The 16,126-nt window shown below is 37.0% G+C and overlaps 1 protein-coding gene across 1 annotated transcript; it reads right to left on the bottom strand.

Annotated features, from left to right (window-relative positions):
* Nucleotides 1-964: 964 nt before the first annotated feature.
* On the bottom strand, nucleotides 965-16,015 carry LOC116216467 (piezo-type mechanosensitive ion channel component 2-like). The gene is made up of 10 exons (XM_031552845.1): nucleotides 15,989-16,015; nucleotides 13,939-14,067; nucleotides 12,324-12,362; nucleotides 10,931-11,069; nucleotides 10,362-10,498; nucleotides 8,139-8,375; nucleotides 4,908-5,031; nucleotides 3,245-3,492; nucleotides 2,456-2,604; nucleotides 965-1,396 (listed from the first exon to the last, which is right to left on the bottom strand). The coding sequence occupies exons 1-10, from the start codon at nucleotides 16,013-16,015 to the stop codon at nucleotides 1,219-1,221; spliced, it is 1,407 nt and encodes a 468-aa protein (XP_031408705.1). The 3' UTR covers nucleotides 965-1,218.
* Nucleotides 16,016-16,126: the final 111 nt, after the last annotated feature.

Here is a 16,126-nt window from a genome sequence, read left to right as displayed (position 1 = left end):
TTTTTTTTCCTGCTCTCAACAGGACACTGATAACATTGTGACTTTAACATCAGTGCTTCATCATTCAAGAACAGTGCAGTATTAGTTATAGTTATTTTCTTCACACCAGCACTTGGAGAACAGAGACTAAAATTTTTGGTATCTTTCAAACATGTTAGATTTGCAAGTAGTGGTTTCACATGCAAGAAGTGCTGTGAGAGACCATCTAAGTCCTGGGGGCATCTAAGTTCTTTCTTTTCCCCCCGTTTTACGCCTATTGGATCACTATCGATAGGAGCTGGAAGCTCTTTCTACATTAGTCAGCATAGCACAAAATGTTTAGGCTACAACAGAGCTTGTGCAGTCACTTCACACTGTCACACATTTCCCCAAATATCATAGTCGAGGAAAAGCCCATTTCAGCCTTATTCCTACAAATGCAGCTGAATTACACATTACTGGACAGGTAAACACTTATAAATTATGTCGAAATGAATTGCCTCTTGAAAGAATTAAAGAAGAGGTACTGCACAGAGTTTAATATGAAACCATTTCTCTCTCTTGTACTCCTGGAGAGACATCCTAAAACTTATTTTTTATGTTTAAGAATTAAACATAGTAAAATTCTGAAGAAAGTGAGATCCCAGTATCATGAAAAAACACAAGTGAAGTTCTTGATGAGAATGCTGAACACCTCTGAGAATAGTCTCACTACTATATTCAAGGGCTGGAACTCTGAAGAGTGATCACAGGCTTTGGATATTTCCATTTATGAAGCTCAGCTTTATAAAAACACTTGATTGTCTAACGTGTATGTGGTATTTGCCAAAGATCTCCATTTGGCCTTCAAAAAGGACAATAAGAAACAAAAGTGATCCAAATTAAAAAGCCATATTTTCTATTACTGACAGGACTTACAAAAAGGCATACATAGCAATTAACCATCTACCTACTAAAAGTGAAAATTAACAAGATAAATGCATAAGTATCAGTGTATTTGAAAATATACCTCCAAATGAGAAATCTTTGCAAGTAGTGGAAGGTGTGGGAAGACATACTTTGGTTGTAGCATATTTAGTGAGGTGCTGATTGCTAAAGCATGCTTTTTTTTTTTTTCTTCCTTTCTTTTTAACTCAGGTAGTTACAACAAAAGCAAATAACATCTAACAAAAAGGGAACATTACAAAACAGTCAGAAATAGCATTTTCATATGGATAATGAATAAGTCAATTAGTTTCTTTACCTGTAAATTGTATTGTCCTGTTTGCTGGTTACAGCTTTCAAATCAGTGAGCTGGAGGAAACGGTCATGGAAATAGTGAAGGTGTAAGATACATGCCAGTAGGAAGGAGGTGGGGATAAAGATGCGAGTGAACAGCTCAGCCACAGAAAATCTTTTTAAACCAAGGTCTGCTAGCCTGGAAAAAAATAAATAAATCCATTAAGTCATTTGTTCACACCAAAATCTTCTTGTCATGAGACAGTGCTACAAATCATTTAATTCATATTGAGGAAAATAAGGGCTGGTACTTGTTATATGCTTTCAGATCTTTCAATTCTTTAAAACTAGAAAGTTTTGCATCGGGCTTTAGTAATTGTAGAAAGATACTGTAAACGTACAGAACCAAATGAATCAATCCTGCTCCTGCCACAGTTCTCTTTACAGGAACCACGTGGATTGTCTCTGACTGAAAGTTCTGCATCAGAAGCCCACTCACATTGTTTATAATTTCTGACATAAACTCCTGTTGAGGAACTCCCAGTATATCACAAGGAGGAAAAAAAAACAGCCCTCCTGTATAATCAATGAATATAAATATGCTATAATTATGAAATAAACAAGAGAGCTTGGCAAAGCAGATTATAATAACAAAAAAAGAATAGATAGAAAGCTTACCCACATCCTGGGCTCACTGCAAAACTCCAGAGGAGGGATCTCCAGAAGAGATCCTTTCCTACTGGCAGTCAGCTCTTAAATGTGTCTAGGAGAGTGCAGCCAGGCTCCACCCCTTCCGGCAGCACAGGAGAATTGCCTTCACCTGTGCTCCCTTGGCTGACTCATTGCTTGCCTCAGGTGGTCAATCAGAGGTTCAGGCCATGATTCAACAGTTCCCATACACCTCCTCACTAGCAGGAATACTGGTCTATCTTCGACATCCCCAGGTACCCTGCAAATCTGCCCTGTCTCTCCCTGGATCTTGCTCCTGTGGTCAAAGATGTTGTGAGAAGTATTGGTGCTGCAGTAGGAACACTAGGAAAACCCTGGCAGGAATAGGGGAAAATATGACTCTCAGAGCCCTTCTCGTGCCCTTTTTCTCCTCTTTTCCTACTCCAACAAATCAATGGCTTCAGAGCTGAGTGCTTAGTCATCTATGTCTAAGGATGGTCTCACGATGTTTTTTCATTACAAGAAGGAAGAGTGCTTCCAGAACACACCAGAACCAGAAGTCCAGTGGAAAAAAAATGAAAACACTTACTTGTTTTCATCCAGGCCTGTCATATTTTTCCACAACCCAGGGAATGACTCAAACTGGTATGTGTAGATGAAGATAAGTACCAACATCGTGTAAACAACAACTGACATCCAAAAGTATTTCAGAATCCTTCTCCACCATTCGTAGTGCACCTGAAAATCATACACTGAGGAATTTAAAAGAAGCTCAAGGCAAAGACATTCGTAAAACTACTGACAAAGCTGTACTGGAAACAAAAACTAAGAATACTACTCGTCCTTGTTGGCTTGATGTAAATAGCAAACACGGATCTTGGTGATAAAGTTCTTAGTCCTGGTGCATATGCCACCAAGTACAGAGTTCTGTGTAAAAATGTCTGTTGGGACACAAACAGACATAAAGGCTAGGGACAGATACTGTCATTCTATTTCATTGCCAAAAAGGCAACGAAGGTGCAGAAGGAGAGGGATTCCATGCTCCGTGGGTATGGAAGTTGTGTGAAGCAGCCATCACAAAAACTGGTAATTATGTGGGATGTGCACAGGTCCAACACTTCCACAGTTCTCAGTGATGTGCAGTGGAGTCTCACAGAGCAGGCAGGTCAGATGCATTACCTAATAGCACCTAATTTATATTCACTTTGCCTGTCATTCAAAGGAGAATCAACCCTTTCAAATAATCTTATTACTATTATGCTGTATCTAACTAAAGAACAAACACACTGTTAATAATAACATCCAAGCTGCTTTACTACAAAGGTAAAAGTACCATTGCATTCAAGATCAAAATTCAGTTCAAACAGTTCTCACTTACCTGATAGAGGGCCACACAGAACAGGAATAACACCATATAGATGATTTTGTACATGACAATTCTACCCTCAAAGCTGACAAAGAAGAACATGCCTCCACAGACGTAAATCCAGTACTTGATGAACATAGCCATCACCAGCTTCCCCAGAACTTTCATAATATCCTGTTCATCTTCCTCATCATCTTCCTGTTCCTCTTCCTCCTCCTCCTCTTCTTCTGCCACTTCTCCCTCTTGCAACTCTCCCTCTTCTGCAAATACACAGAGTTGCATTTGACCTCTATTTTAGGGACCTTAGTAAGAATTGAAATGGATGGAAAGTAGATCCTCTACACACAACACATAAATTTACACAATATTCACAACAACAGACTATGTTTCTTAAGGGAAAGCATTTTAACATTATATGAGCCCCAGCCTGCTCCTAGAGCCATATAGCATACTTGTCTACACCTAGACACCACTCCTCACTTTGTCTGATATGCAGGCAGAAAGTGAGAACCTAAGATTTGTATAATGGGTATCAGTCAAAACACTATCCATAGCAGAAACCCAGGCAAGAGACATTTTAAACTGGAAAACAAAGAAACCACTAGCACCACCAGAAAACCTCTCTTCTTGAGTTTAAAGGGATAAATGTCCTTAAGAGAATACTGTGGCTTCCTTAAAAAACCACAAGCAAGAAAAACCACTAACATAAAACCAAACAAGCTTAAAAAATATACGTGCTGCACTAACATTGCCTTTTGCTATTTTTTCTTTCAGAGAAACTACCACTTTTCTTGCTGCTTCTACTATACCTAAATTACTGCAGAAAACCTAACTGCTTTTGCCTTGTGAAGGGGTCAGGATTTCCCAGTTACTCAGCCTGGGATGCTTGTGGAGGGCAGGATAGGTGTTCACCCATGAGCAGGCACACATGAACAAGTATCTGGATAACAGGAAAATATACATGCTTACTCTCTCATTGAAATCGGTAGTTTAATTTCTGATTTTGCACGTGTTTACACACAAGCTCAGCTCACAAGAAATTTAGCAATTGCCTTTTCTTATGTAAACTTTTATCCTCCTGTGGTTAATTATTTTTCCTATGTAAACTTTTATCCTCCTGTGATTCAACTCCTACAACAATTTGTCTGCTAGTTTGAGTTTGGGACACAGCAATAAACTGATTCTTGGAAAGTTCCACAGCATTTTTCAAATTAGTCATTTCATTTACCTTCTGTATTTTGCAGTTCAACAGTAAAGAGAATTCTTATTTTATTTGATTTTCTGAAGTTCAAAACTGTTTTAGTTTTATATCTGTTGAGAGATAGTTATAGATAGATTTTGTAATACTGTGCTTAGCTAGTAACAGGTAATCCATACAAACATGAAAAAGAACTTTACTGTGAGAGTGACAGAGCACTGGAACAGACTGCTGAGAGAGATGATGGTGTCTCCTTCTATGGTGATATTCAAGATCCATCTGACACCTGCTTCTATTATCTACTGTAGGGAACCTGATTTAGCAGGGGGATTGGGCTCAATGATCTCCTGAGATCCCTTCGAACCCCCAAGATACTCTGATTCTACGATCTTTCTAATTGATTTCTGCATTAAGAAACACAGTAACTTGAACTTCTATTGTGACTGAAGGACTCCAATAAAGTGGATGTAGCTTTACCTTTTTCTTCATCTTCTTCACTTCCAACTTTGACCTCAGATAATGTAGCTTCTTTTAGCTGAAGTGCTTTCTGTTCAGTGAGGTGTTGCCTAAGCAGTAGCCAGAAAGTAATCGTAAAAAGAATCTGCAAACAAAAATCAAAACAGAAACAACAGGCTAATGCAAACGTGTCTTCATAAATTTTGCATGTTTTTGCTTTCTCTGTCTATCAGAAAATGGTAATTATGGCATTAGTGTCAAAGCACACCTTTGTGGAAGTAATCTAAGAAAGACTGCATTAAAACCAACATTGCATCATTGAGCCCCATTGAAGGATCTTCTCGTTATATATTGACTGATATAACCCCAATCTGTCTACCTGTGTTTATTTCCACTTTCTGCAGGGATCGAGTGCAAACAGATGAGTATTTTGTCATTAAGTTTGCTATATCCTAGATCTCTTGATCTCAGAGCTTTGATACTTCAGGTGTTTAAGTGAAATTAATTTAAAAAAATGGTGTGTCTTAAAGTTAGAAAAGATAGTTGAATGCATTTTGCACTTGGAGCATTTGCAAGATTTAAGGTGGCTCTTAATTCTCTGAAGGGACCATGACCTCTTAACAGTAGAAAAATAGAAAATGAATAAATAGAAATAATAGAAAAAATAGAAATAAATAAATTTGTTTAATGAAGAGTGTATTTCTGTGTTTTGCAAAATACTGCATTCAGCAGCTTGCGATTCTGAGACAGACAGCCAAAATTCAGGAAAGAGCCATGTTGCCCATTCATCAAACAATTGATTATATATTTTGAAGTAGTTATTTCACTACTTTACAAAGCAGAATAAAATCTCAAACAGGAAACATAAAAGCCAAAGAGTTTCCATGCAATAAGAAGACAAGGTCAGTGGTCAGCAAAAATATGTCCTCTTTTTCATCTAATGTGCTTTGCGGGGGAAACTCCAATCTTTGAGACTCTTTGATACTGTGAAGTACAGACTATTTTGCTGTGACTAGCTCTGTCTCACTGCTGCATTCACTTGTTGTTCTCCTTGGCATTTCCGGCATTTCAATTGAGACTATTCATTTTATTTCCTGTTCAGACCAGGGAATATATTCATAGCATGCAGAAAATTAGGCAGAAAAATTACAGGTTTTTTTTTCAGTTTTCCTCTCCTTGCAGAATACAATATTCTGTCTTTATTTAAATTTAACCTTTTTTAAAAGGGCTTTAACCTTTATTAAAAGGGCTTTAAACAAGGAATGACAGGAGAGTTACCAGCAGTTTTGTGAGGGAGTGATGGACAGGGTTGACAAGAAGAGGGTCATATGAAAGAAGGGAGCCACATTATCAACAAAGCAGAAATTAAGCGGAGTCACCTCAAGCACTTGTATGAAAGTAAGGAAATGCTTTCAAGTCACCATCATGGGGAAACCTTCCTGAGCTTTTCTAGGGAATCAGCATGCTGGGATGCCTCTCTGAAGTGTCTGTACGTTAATTCATGCCATACAGGAAATAAGCAACACAGAAATTAGAGAAGAGCGTGCAGATGCATGGCTATGATCTTTTGGGGATCACAGAGACATGGTGGGATGGTCTGTATGACTGCAGTGCTGCAATGAAAGAATAGACGATCTTTACAAAGGACAGGCTGGGATGCTGAGGAAGTGTATGAGGGAAGAACTGGAATGCATGGGACTCCACCTGGGGATGGGCAATGAGCCAGAAAACCTGGGAGAAATACAGACACTGTCTGAGCACACAGATGCATTTTTAGGAAAATAAGTGCCGACTTGGAGTTGAGTGAAGGCATGGGAAAAGGAACATAAATATGTAAGTAGCAAAAGAAGACTAAGTGACAAGAAGACACACTGCTGAACATTAGACAGGTTGCCAGAGATGTGGGATCTTCTCCTCGAAGATCTTAAAAACATCACATGGCATGCTGCTCTGAGTGGCCCTGCTGGAGCGAGGGTTGGGCCAGAGGAACTCAGAGGGCTCTGCTCACCTCAACCCTTCTGTAATTCTGAAATTTACATTCAGCATAAAAAAAAGTAGGCACCTTGTGTTAGTCTCTTGCATGTGGCCAAATCCTCACATATGTATAATAGCTTCCTTTCTTAACAGTATCTAGTTTCAGATATTTGATTGTATAGCTAATAAGAAACTACGTCAAAGGCACTGATGAATTCAAACAGTTAAAACTTCTCAGAAATTTACAAAGCTATTTACAAAGCTATTTACAGTGGAACCCGCAGAAACCCTTGAGCTTTTGCTCTCTTACTAAACCATTCCTACCTTTACAGGAGAAATAATACAGTATTCACTAATTTTCATATGCATTAAAGACCAATAAATGATTGTGCAAATAAAACTGCCAACAAGGAAGATCATTTGCAGAACAACTGTGAATTATAACTAGGAGGCATGAGGATAGCAATTCACTTAGCTGAAGGGGAACACTGCCAACTAGCTCTATGCTCTGAGATGCCCTCTTGGGTACTCTACAAAACAACTTCCTATTTATGCTCATTCTCTACCTCAGAAGCACACCTGCCAAACACAATCGCTTTTGTAGCACATTCAGAACATCAAAGGAACAAATCTATCATTTATCACGCACTGAGGTCAACAAACTCTTTTCTTTCTGACATGGATTCATTACCTGAATGACCATAAAATCTAAGCAAAGGCAATAGAATCACAATGTGTCTATTTAATCACAAGTACTGAGGTTACTTCTTTTTCAGGGCTTCATATTGCCCTTGCCCTGTTCCCATTGCAAATAGTGGATGTTTTGTCAGTGACTATACAGGTTCTGTGTTTACAGTTTTGATAGCCAGAAGCATCCATGTGCAACATTAATGCTGAAGGTTTCTGAAGCAGCTGACTTCGTGATCTCAGCTACAAGAGGTGAGACTTCAGAGGATATAAAATTTATCTAACAAATCAAATTATAACTATTTCAGATCCATTTTACAAAGCCAAATTTTCTATCCACTAACAATGCTCCACTAAATTATATAAAAAAAATCTACATATATGTCTGAAACATTGCTTTTGGCATTAGCTTAGTAAGTAGATTTTTCCGCAGTGTTTTTTAACTACTCATTCTTTATTGTAAAACTGTTACTGAACATGGCTCTGACAAATACTGAGGATATGCTCTTAAATGTCAAGCAATCTACATTTTTGGGGGGTCACAATGTATTTTGTGGTTTCATAAAAATCTAATCTGTTTGTAACACCTACCTTTGATGCTAACTCTCCAGGTTCCTTTCTTTCTAGGAAACCTGATACTTGAGGAAGCTCATCATTCTTGAGCTCAATACTCCAAATATATTGTAATATCAGCAGTAAATTTCCGTAGAAAACCATGAAAGGAGAACTGATCATAGCATATTTCCTTCGGTCTCGAATCATCCACAGTGTGCAAGACCAGATCAACAGCACAAAAGTCAACCAGCTGTGATACGTGATACTCCATGCCTTATGGAAAGAAGAAAGAGGGAAAAAATGTCCATAGATTCATTCAGGAACAACATAGCAACATACTGCCAGTTACACTTAACTTATGCTTCTCTGCTTAGTACACATTTTCACTGTCATGAGACTCTTGGCCACATTAATCTGTGGGCCAGCTACAATAAGCTCTTAAGAAGTTTCTCTCAATAAATTCTTAAGAAGTACAGTTGAGGGCAAACCCTTCTTTGTGCATTAACTTCGTGCACAGCTGTAAAGACTATGAGCAGGGTCACTGCTTATGATTGCTCCAAACAAACAGAGCTGGATGACTTCAGGCACACAAGACCTCTCTGCTAAACAAGAATAAAGAGTTCAGTGTAGCAGCAGTAAAATATGTCTTGATACCTGCCTGCATTCAAGGCCTTCAACAGACTAACAGAATCATGCAGACTCCAAATTGTTCTAACTTTTGTGTGATCACTTTAAAATGGAAAGCAGTGGTAAGGCACACAGCTTGCCTGAAGAACACTTAGTCTACACTAATCATATTATGTTGCCTCCTGTACTCACGAATATATAATGTTTTAAATTATTTGCAGAGAACAGTTTCTGAAAACTACTCTATAAAACACTTGGGGGGAAGGATGCAGCTAGTGCTGTTATTAATTTTGGACTACATTCAGCTATATGCTGGTATAACTGTCAATAAAATAATTTAAATTTTGCTTCAATTTAAATGGGAAAGTATGAAACATTAAGAACATTTCAGTCCAGTTCATTCTGCTTGGAAATGATGTATTTTAAAGTTACATGAAAAACACTGATGTGTCACTTCTTTGTTTACACATTAGAAAGCAATTGAAGCATCATCTGGCTTTGGTATAAGTGGAATATTCATGTGATCACACATCACAAAGGAATTTGGACCAAGTCATATGAAATAGAGATATACCACTAGGAAAAAAAAGCTAGCAGTACCTCAAAATTGAGGTTATGAATTCATATTGAGATATGAACTTAGAAATGAATTTTAAAAGCATTGAAGAATATGTGATGAAGGATGCAACTTTAAAAACAAATGGCATTATGAAAAGAACTACTTGTTAACGTCCCGAATGCATCAAGCCAGATCCAGATTCTACACAAGTAGTCTGCTCTTTTAAGGGGAGAAACTTTTCCTGTTAAAGGACAGCAAACAATGTTTGAAACTATATGAAGACAAAAAGCAGACAAACTAATTTGTTTCAGCTTTTTTTTTAATGCAATACCAGGCCAAGGAATTTTTATGGTTAGTTTCATCACAGTGGAAATTTTTCCAAAATAGTAAAAGCAATGCTTGCATTGGGAATATAGACATAGAGCTAATCATTACACTAAAAATTTGCCACAGTGCAAGCTCGGGGCATGCGCATCAAGTGAGCTAAAAAAGCAAATAATATCAAAATGAAAAATTAGGGAAGCAAGTGAAATAAAAGCAAAACCTATGATAGTGATAAAGTTGTATTTGCATTGAGACCTTTCTGTGACAATAAAAGATAAATAAATACATATATATATATATTTTTTTTCAACAGGGAGCAATCATTTACATTCTTCAATCTGAAATAGGAACTACATATTTAAACTTTACTATTTGATTTTGAAATACTTTAATTTTGCAGACAGAATTCTAAGTGGAGCAACAGCTTACACAGAAGCTTTGGAATCAGTAAAAAACCAAGCTCTTTTTTTTTTTTAATTGACAAACCCAGTCAATGAAACCTAGTGCTCCCAGTGCTAAAAATGCAATGCTTTACCCAGAACCATGCACATTGCCCTACTGCATGCTCTGTAATAAGCCTGGGAATTATTCATGAATAACATAGAGCGAACCCAAAATGCTACAGACAGTGTATTGATATTTTCTAACCATGATGCAAACACTTACTAAAAACCAACAAATGAGATTACATCAAAGAGGCACATTTATTTGTAAATCAACAGCATTATCCATTTATTGCCAATACTTACCATCATAGCTATCAAAGCACAAATGTAACTTTGCTTCATGATAAATTGGAACACAGTGACCAGGGCATGCAATTTAACATTTTCTTTTTCCTCCTGAGTAACTTCTTCCTCCTCTTCTACTTCCTCCTCTTCCTTTTCTAAGTAGAAAAATAAAGTCTTATTTGCAATTCATGCTGGTCTAAAAGTAGTATGAGTACTATCTTCAGGTAAGTAAACCCACAGTGATTTCACTTGCAATCACTTGGATAGCTCTTCTACATTTGTTAGCAAGCTCAAGATAGGAGCCACAAAAAATTACGTTTGAGCATAGTAAGACAACACAAAATCTGTAATCACTGTGTTGGTTAATGAGGAGACAAAGTATTTTAGATAGTACATGCCTACCACCCCATTTACAAAACTGCCAAGTGATAAGCAGTTGTTAAAGAACAATTATTTAAACTTCAGCAGGTCAAGAAGTTTACTAAGGAAAAAATAAATGCAAGAAGCAGTGAACTGAGATACAGAACAAGAAAATATGGAAATAAGTAATGGTAATATGGTAATTCCCAGGCAATTCTTTTCACTACCTGACACGTCATCCGAGGGCTCCCATTTGTACTGTGGTGTTGAGTACATGTCCGCTTTGGCCGGGCCATTCTCTAAGGGCAGTGTGGGGTGGATGGTGTGATAGTCAGCAGGGTTCCCGTTCACTGTTACCAACAGAACCTGCCAGAAGATGGGACAGAAGCAATGCATTTAGGGCAGCTCTTATGAGAACAAGACTCCTGTTCTTCTCTAGTGTTGGACTGTCAACAGTAAAGGAGCCTAACCAGTAACTTTTGTTGGCTCCTTCCAAAGAAAATGATACATTATGGTCATGCCGCATGCAAAAGTAGCACATAACAGCTTCTCAAATTATTTTTGGTAGCTTTTCATGCAATATCAATAGATTCTAGCAAGCTATAAAATATTGCTGCATTTTGAACTTCTGCAAATATCTCCTTTAAAAGGTTTAAAGTTTTTTCAAATTCCCTAAGGTGCCACTTCAGTGTGCATAAGAGCAATCTGAAAAGGCATAAAAGTGTGGACACACAAGCAAAAGTGATCATGTTAAATGGCTATTTACATGCTCTTGGCCTGTCCCACCTGTAAAATTAAATGGAAAGAAAAAACTGTGTAAAGGCAGATTAAGTTAACACATCCACAGCTGGGGAAGCCTAAGGCCAACTGCATGGCTCAGCACACAAACAGTAACTCACTGAGTTCATGTTCCAACACCCTGACTGTAGAAGCTATGGACAGGCACGTTGTGGGCTGATTGAGGCTCTCTCATTCAGAGCAGTGTCTGGGTTACATTTAGATGTGATCTGCAGCTACACAGCCTGAACACAGGCTGTGGAATACATTTAGATTTGGTCGTAGATGCACTCAAAGTTCATCTGCATCTCTGTTCTGTGTATGCTGAATAGAGTTGATGTTTTTGCTTTTAGGATTGCTATAGGAGTCAAAACAATCATCTGCTGTCGACTCAAGCAGAGATTTTAATTTTCTACAATCTTTAAATTAACCCCAAGTACTGTCAGTCACTCTTAGAAGACCTCAGCATTTCAACATGATTGAAAGAAAAGAATAGAGCAAAGAAGCTAAATTAAGTTTCGAGATGGTTTTCATTAGAAAGCATATATTGAGATCTCATTTAAGCCCAGTGAAATAACAAAGATCGTTTGCCAGTTGATACTACTACTACAAGAAGTGTAATTTCAAATGATCCATTTTAATGCTAATTAGCAGTTTCTCAGGGTAATTGTTAAGGGAGCAGAAGACAATTATATTTAGGATAATCAAGGTTACAGGGTAAAACACAAGCTAATCAAAATACAGATGATTTTAATATGCCAGCTGAGTGTGTATCTATATGTAGCAGTGTAATCTGTATTCACCCAGGATAAAAATAATTACAAAGACTAGCAATATACTAACATCCGATGGCTTGTATTCATCTTGGGTCATTGACAGAAGCTGCAAAAAGCAATGCAAGGACAAATTATTAAAGAAGCATGGCTCAAGCATTAATAAGTTATTTTTTGAATACAGGCATGCATATTTGCTGACTTTTGCAGAATATTTGTGTTAAGATATTCAAGAAGAATTCTTCAAAAGTCAGCAGAATTGTACACTATGCTCCATAAAATGGTATTTAGTGTACTAAAGCCATTGACATTTCTTTACTGTATGTTTTTGTGAATTCTGAACAAAAACTTAGACTGTTGCATTGAAATTGTAGGTATTAGCTCAAAGAATTAATCAGTATCACATTATACTGATTAACTGCTTTCTAATGTCTTTCTAATGATCCCAGTTTTAATTGATCATTAGAATTACTCTATAAAACTACTTCCCATGTAATATTTATAGAAATATACAATGTGGCACCTAGAATTATAATTGTTAGCAATTTTATTTTTCTCAATAACTATTTTTCACTGAACAAAAACCACTGACTTTATCCAAGGCTGAGTAATAAATGTTAAGTGAACATGAGAACATGAGGTAACATCTGCAATTTTAATGTGTCAAAAAAGTGCACTAAAGGATCAGAAGGTACATACAACAGTTCTATTTTTTTAGAAATATCTTTCACTGTAGTCACTAAGAAACTATCATAGGAGAAAAAAAAAAAAGGAACTTTTGAAATTCTTTTAAAAGTCCCAAATTCCTCTTTCTGTACTACTTCTTGGTTACTCCATTTTTGTCTGCAAAAGATTTTCAGGAATATTTTTAATGCGTGCCTTCTCTAGCTTTTCTGTAGTAGCTGTAGAATATATTATAGAGAAAAATTAAAATTTCCACAGAAAAAAAAAAGGACATAGCTGAATGTTAGAGCCTAGTAACTGTTGTGTTTCTTTCTTTCTTTCTTTTTTTTTTTTCTTAGAGTAGGCTCAGCTCATTCATTTGCAATTTCATTTGCTAGTTCATTTACCATTACCATTATTATGATGCAATTTTGGGGAACTTAAGTCTATGTGGCTTAACAGAGTATTTATATAAAACAAATTTATCTGCAACTTGTCCAAGGAAATATTGCACTGGAGCTGCTGGGAATTGATAGATAAGCTGTATCTTTCTAGGAGCTTTTACATCAACTGCCTTCCCTAGTCTGCCATAAACATCCAACAAGGGCACCAGTACGCCTGAAGAAAGATAAACTCGTAGTTCCCCTTTATCAGTGAACAGTAATTAGAAGTTACAAGGTAGATTAGATCTCTACATCAGGCTCTGGGAATTTCTAGCTCTATTTCATAAAGACAGTAGCCTGTTGTTGCCAAAGGACTTGCCCTAAACTTCTTCAGTGTGGAAGCGAAAATCAAGGAATGTGTCCTTTTACTTCCCTAGTCCAGCTCTTGTTTTTTTTTACTAAGTCTTACAGAATAAATTCCATACTCTTAGCAAAAGCAAAAACTTAGTCCTATAATGATGCAGTTCCTAGTCGTGACCTAGCTGATGCTGCTTCCATTAATTTCAAAGTAACTCTGATAAAATTAAGTGATGGTTTTAAATATATTTAATGCAGAGACCCTTCCACTTGCAGCCTTACTTTTCTCTCATCAGTTGTATAGTGGCTTGCATACCACAGACTGCGTCTTCTCTCTGCTGTCATTGGAATTGGGCTGCAGGGTATTTCTTTGTCATCTTCTCTGCTCTCAGATTTCTCTTCATCAGGTATCTGCTAAAGAATATAAATGACAAGACTAGTTATAAATCTTCAAACAAAAATCTCTCAAGAGAGAATTATATTTTCCCCTAACTGACGCTCCCTCTCAGCATATCTTTGAAATATCTATTAGTATTTAATGCACCCTGTCTGATGGATGACTTTGACTGAGATGACATTTTCAGAAATGATGACAGAGCTTTTCTATAACTGCTAGTCCTTCAGTGTCAGGATGTCTCCTGATAGTTACAAGACACCAGAATTACATAGACTTCCACATCTTATGTAGTATACAGTCATACCATAAACTATTACAGAGATGTTCAATTTTCAAAGCAGTGTATTGAAAGTAAGTTAACTCTTCTCAGCTGCATACATATGTGAAAAGACAACTCTCCTTCATCAAACACCTGAAGAATTGAAAATACTTGTGTGTGCATTCACTCTCACATGAAGGACTCAAAGCTGGAAAAAGCGTACATTAATTTACCAAGAGTAAAGCATGCTTGACCAACCTGATAGCTTTTTATGCAGAAATAACTTAGTGGATAAAAGGCAAGATTCCATTAGCAAGTTGTTTAACACTGTCCTACATCATCCTTGCTGACAAACTGGTAAAATACATATTGATCAGGCAGACCACAAGATAGGTTAAGAACTGGCTAGACTGTCTTGTTCAAAATCAGAATGGCAGTCGTTATGAGTGTAGTTCCTCAGGGACTGACATTGTATTTGGTAGTATTCACTATCATCAAAACCATCTGGATCATGGGATTGAATGTATCCATACCTGTTTTCTTGTGGGGAAAAGTGCTGTAATACTAAGCCTGCAGGCTTGATTCTAATAAGAAACAATAAGTGCTCTACTCGGGTTCTACATTCCTGTTGAACTTACCAAAGTCCAAGAAAATTTGAAGTACCAAATTTAAAGAGGCTAAATTCTACTTTCTCTTTTCATGACCTCCAGTTTAAAGTATTGAGCCAAATCCTCACACAGCTTAAGCCTTGCTGCTTAAAACCATGCCTACTCAGCTCTATAAAGCCATCTCTAATGAGAAAGTACATAATTACTTTTGCAACCTAGAACACAGGGCCAAGTCTCACTTTATATGAGTTTAATAGGATTTAAGTCCAAAAGCTCTGCTGAGTTGCAGCAGAGCATGCACCAATTGTAATAGTATTATTCTGAATTTATCCTGTTACTATCTACAGAATAACTGGCCAAGTCAACTAATTGTCACATTTTATTTCGATCTAAAGAAATGGTTTGTGAGGATTTAGAATTTTTCTCTGGCCTGTTTTGCACTTCCTACTTAGCAGATACTTGTATTTCTGTTTCAAATGAAAACTTTGAAAATCAAACTTTGGTTTTCAGGATCTGCTCTCATACTTGTTTTACTTAAATCCTGCTTACTGCCAACAAAGAGATATAGTATGACATAAAAGCTAGTTTTCAGAGGAACTTGGTGTCTCAAAGGCAGGGCCTCAAATTAAGCTTTTTATGGAAACTAGCTGGTGGTAAGGGTTCTCTGTGCTTAAGCAAAATCAGTTGATGCATTAGAATAAGAAGGAAGCTGGGCAGAGGTCTGCAAAGTTACCCATGGGAACAGAACATCTAAACATCCCAGCTGGTCTTGAAACTCTCCATTCCAGTCTTAACACTGAGGTCCTATTTTTTAAATCTTGACTTACATAAACAGTGGTTATTAATTTGGTTTTACTTCTCAGGCACAGAGGAAGCAAAATTCAGATACAATTGTGTATTTATATTTGATTGTAAAAAGACACTACTAGCCAAAATGTAACAAGAAATATACAGAGTTTGTGCTTAAAATACTTACTGCTGCCATTTAAAACTTTGAAGTAAATAACCAACATAAAGAACTGTTTATCAACAACATTTAGTTTGGCACAAGGATGACCAAAACAATACCAAAAGACCTGGGATGTAGACAGTCATTTTAGTAGCATATTTTTAGCCTTCTTAGAAGAAGAAAAGTAAGAAAACACAGGATTAGTCATAGAATCATAGAATTATAGAATCATAGAATGGCCTGGGTTGAAAAGGACC

Source organism: Meleagris gallopavo, chromosome 3 (genome assembly GCF_000146605.3).
Source record: "Meleagris gallopavo isolate NT-WF06-2002-E0010 breed Aviagen turkey brand Nicholas breeding stock chromosome 3, Turkey_5.1, whole genome shotgun sequence".
Classification (NCBI taxonomy): Eukaryota; Metazoa; Chordata; class Aves; order Galliformes; family Phasianidae; genus Meleagris; species Meleagris gallopavo.
Note: the sequence above shows the minus strand (reverse complement) of the source record. Positions and strands in the feature narration are given on the sequence as shown.

What these genes read in the sequence shown, in the direction of transcription:
- LOC116216467 (XM_031552845.1), bottom strand. Translation starts at nt 16,015, where the DNA reads ATGACTGTCTACATCCCAGGTCTTTTG. An exon ending in ATACAACTGATGAGAGAAAA is followed by an intron (nt 12,363 to 13,938) that starts GTAAGGCTGCAA and finishes TGCTTTTTGCAG; the next exon opens with CTTCTGTCAATGACCCAAGA. An exon ending in TGAAGAAGATGAAGAAAAAG is followed by an intron (nt 3,493 to 4,907) that starts GTAAAGCTACAT and finishes GTGTATTTGCAG; the next exon opens with AAGAGGGAGAGTTGCAAGAG.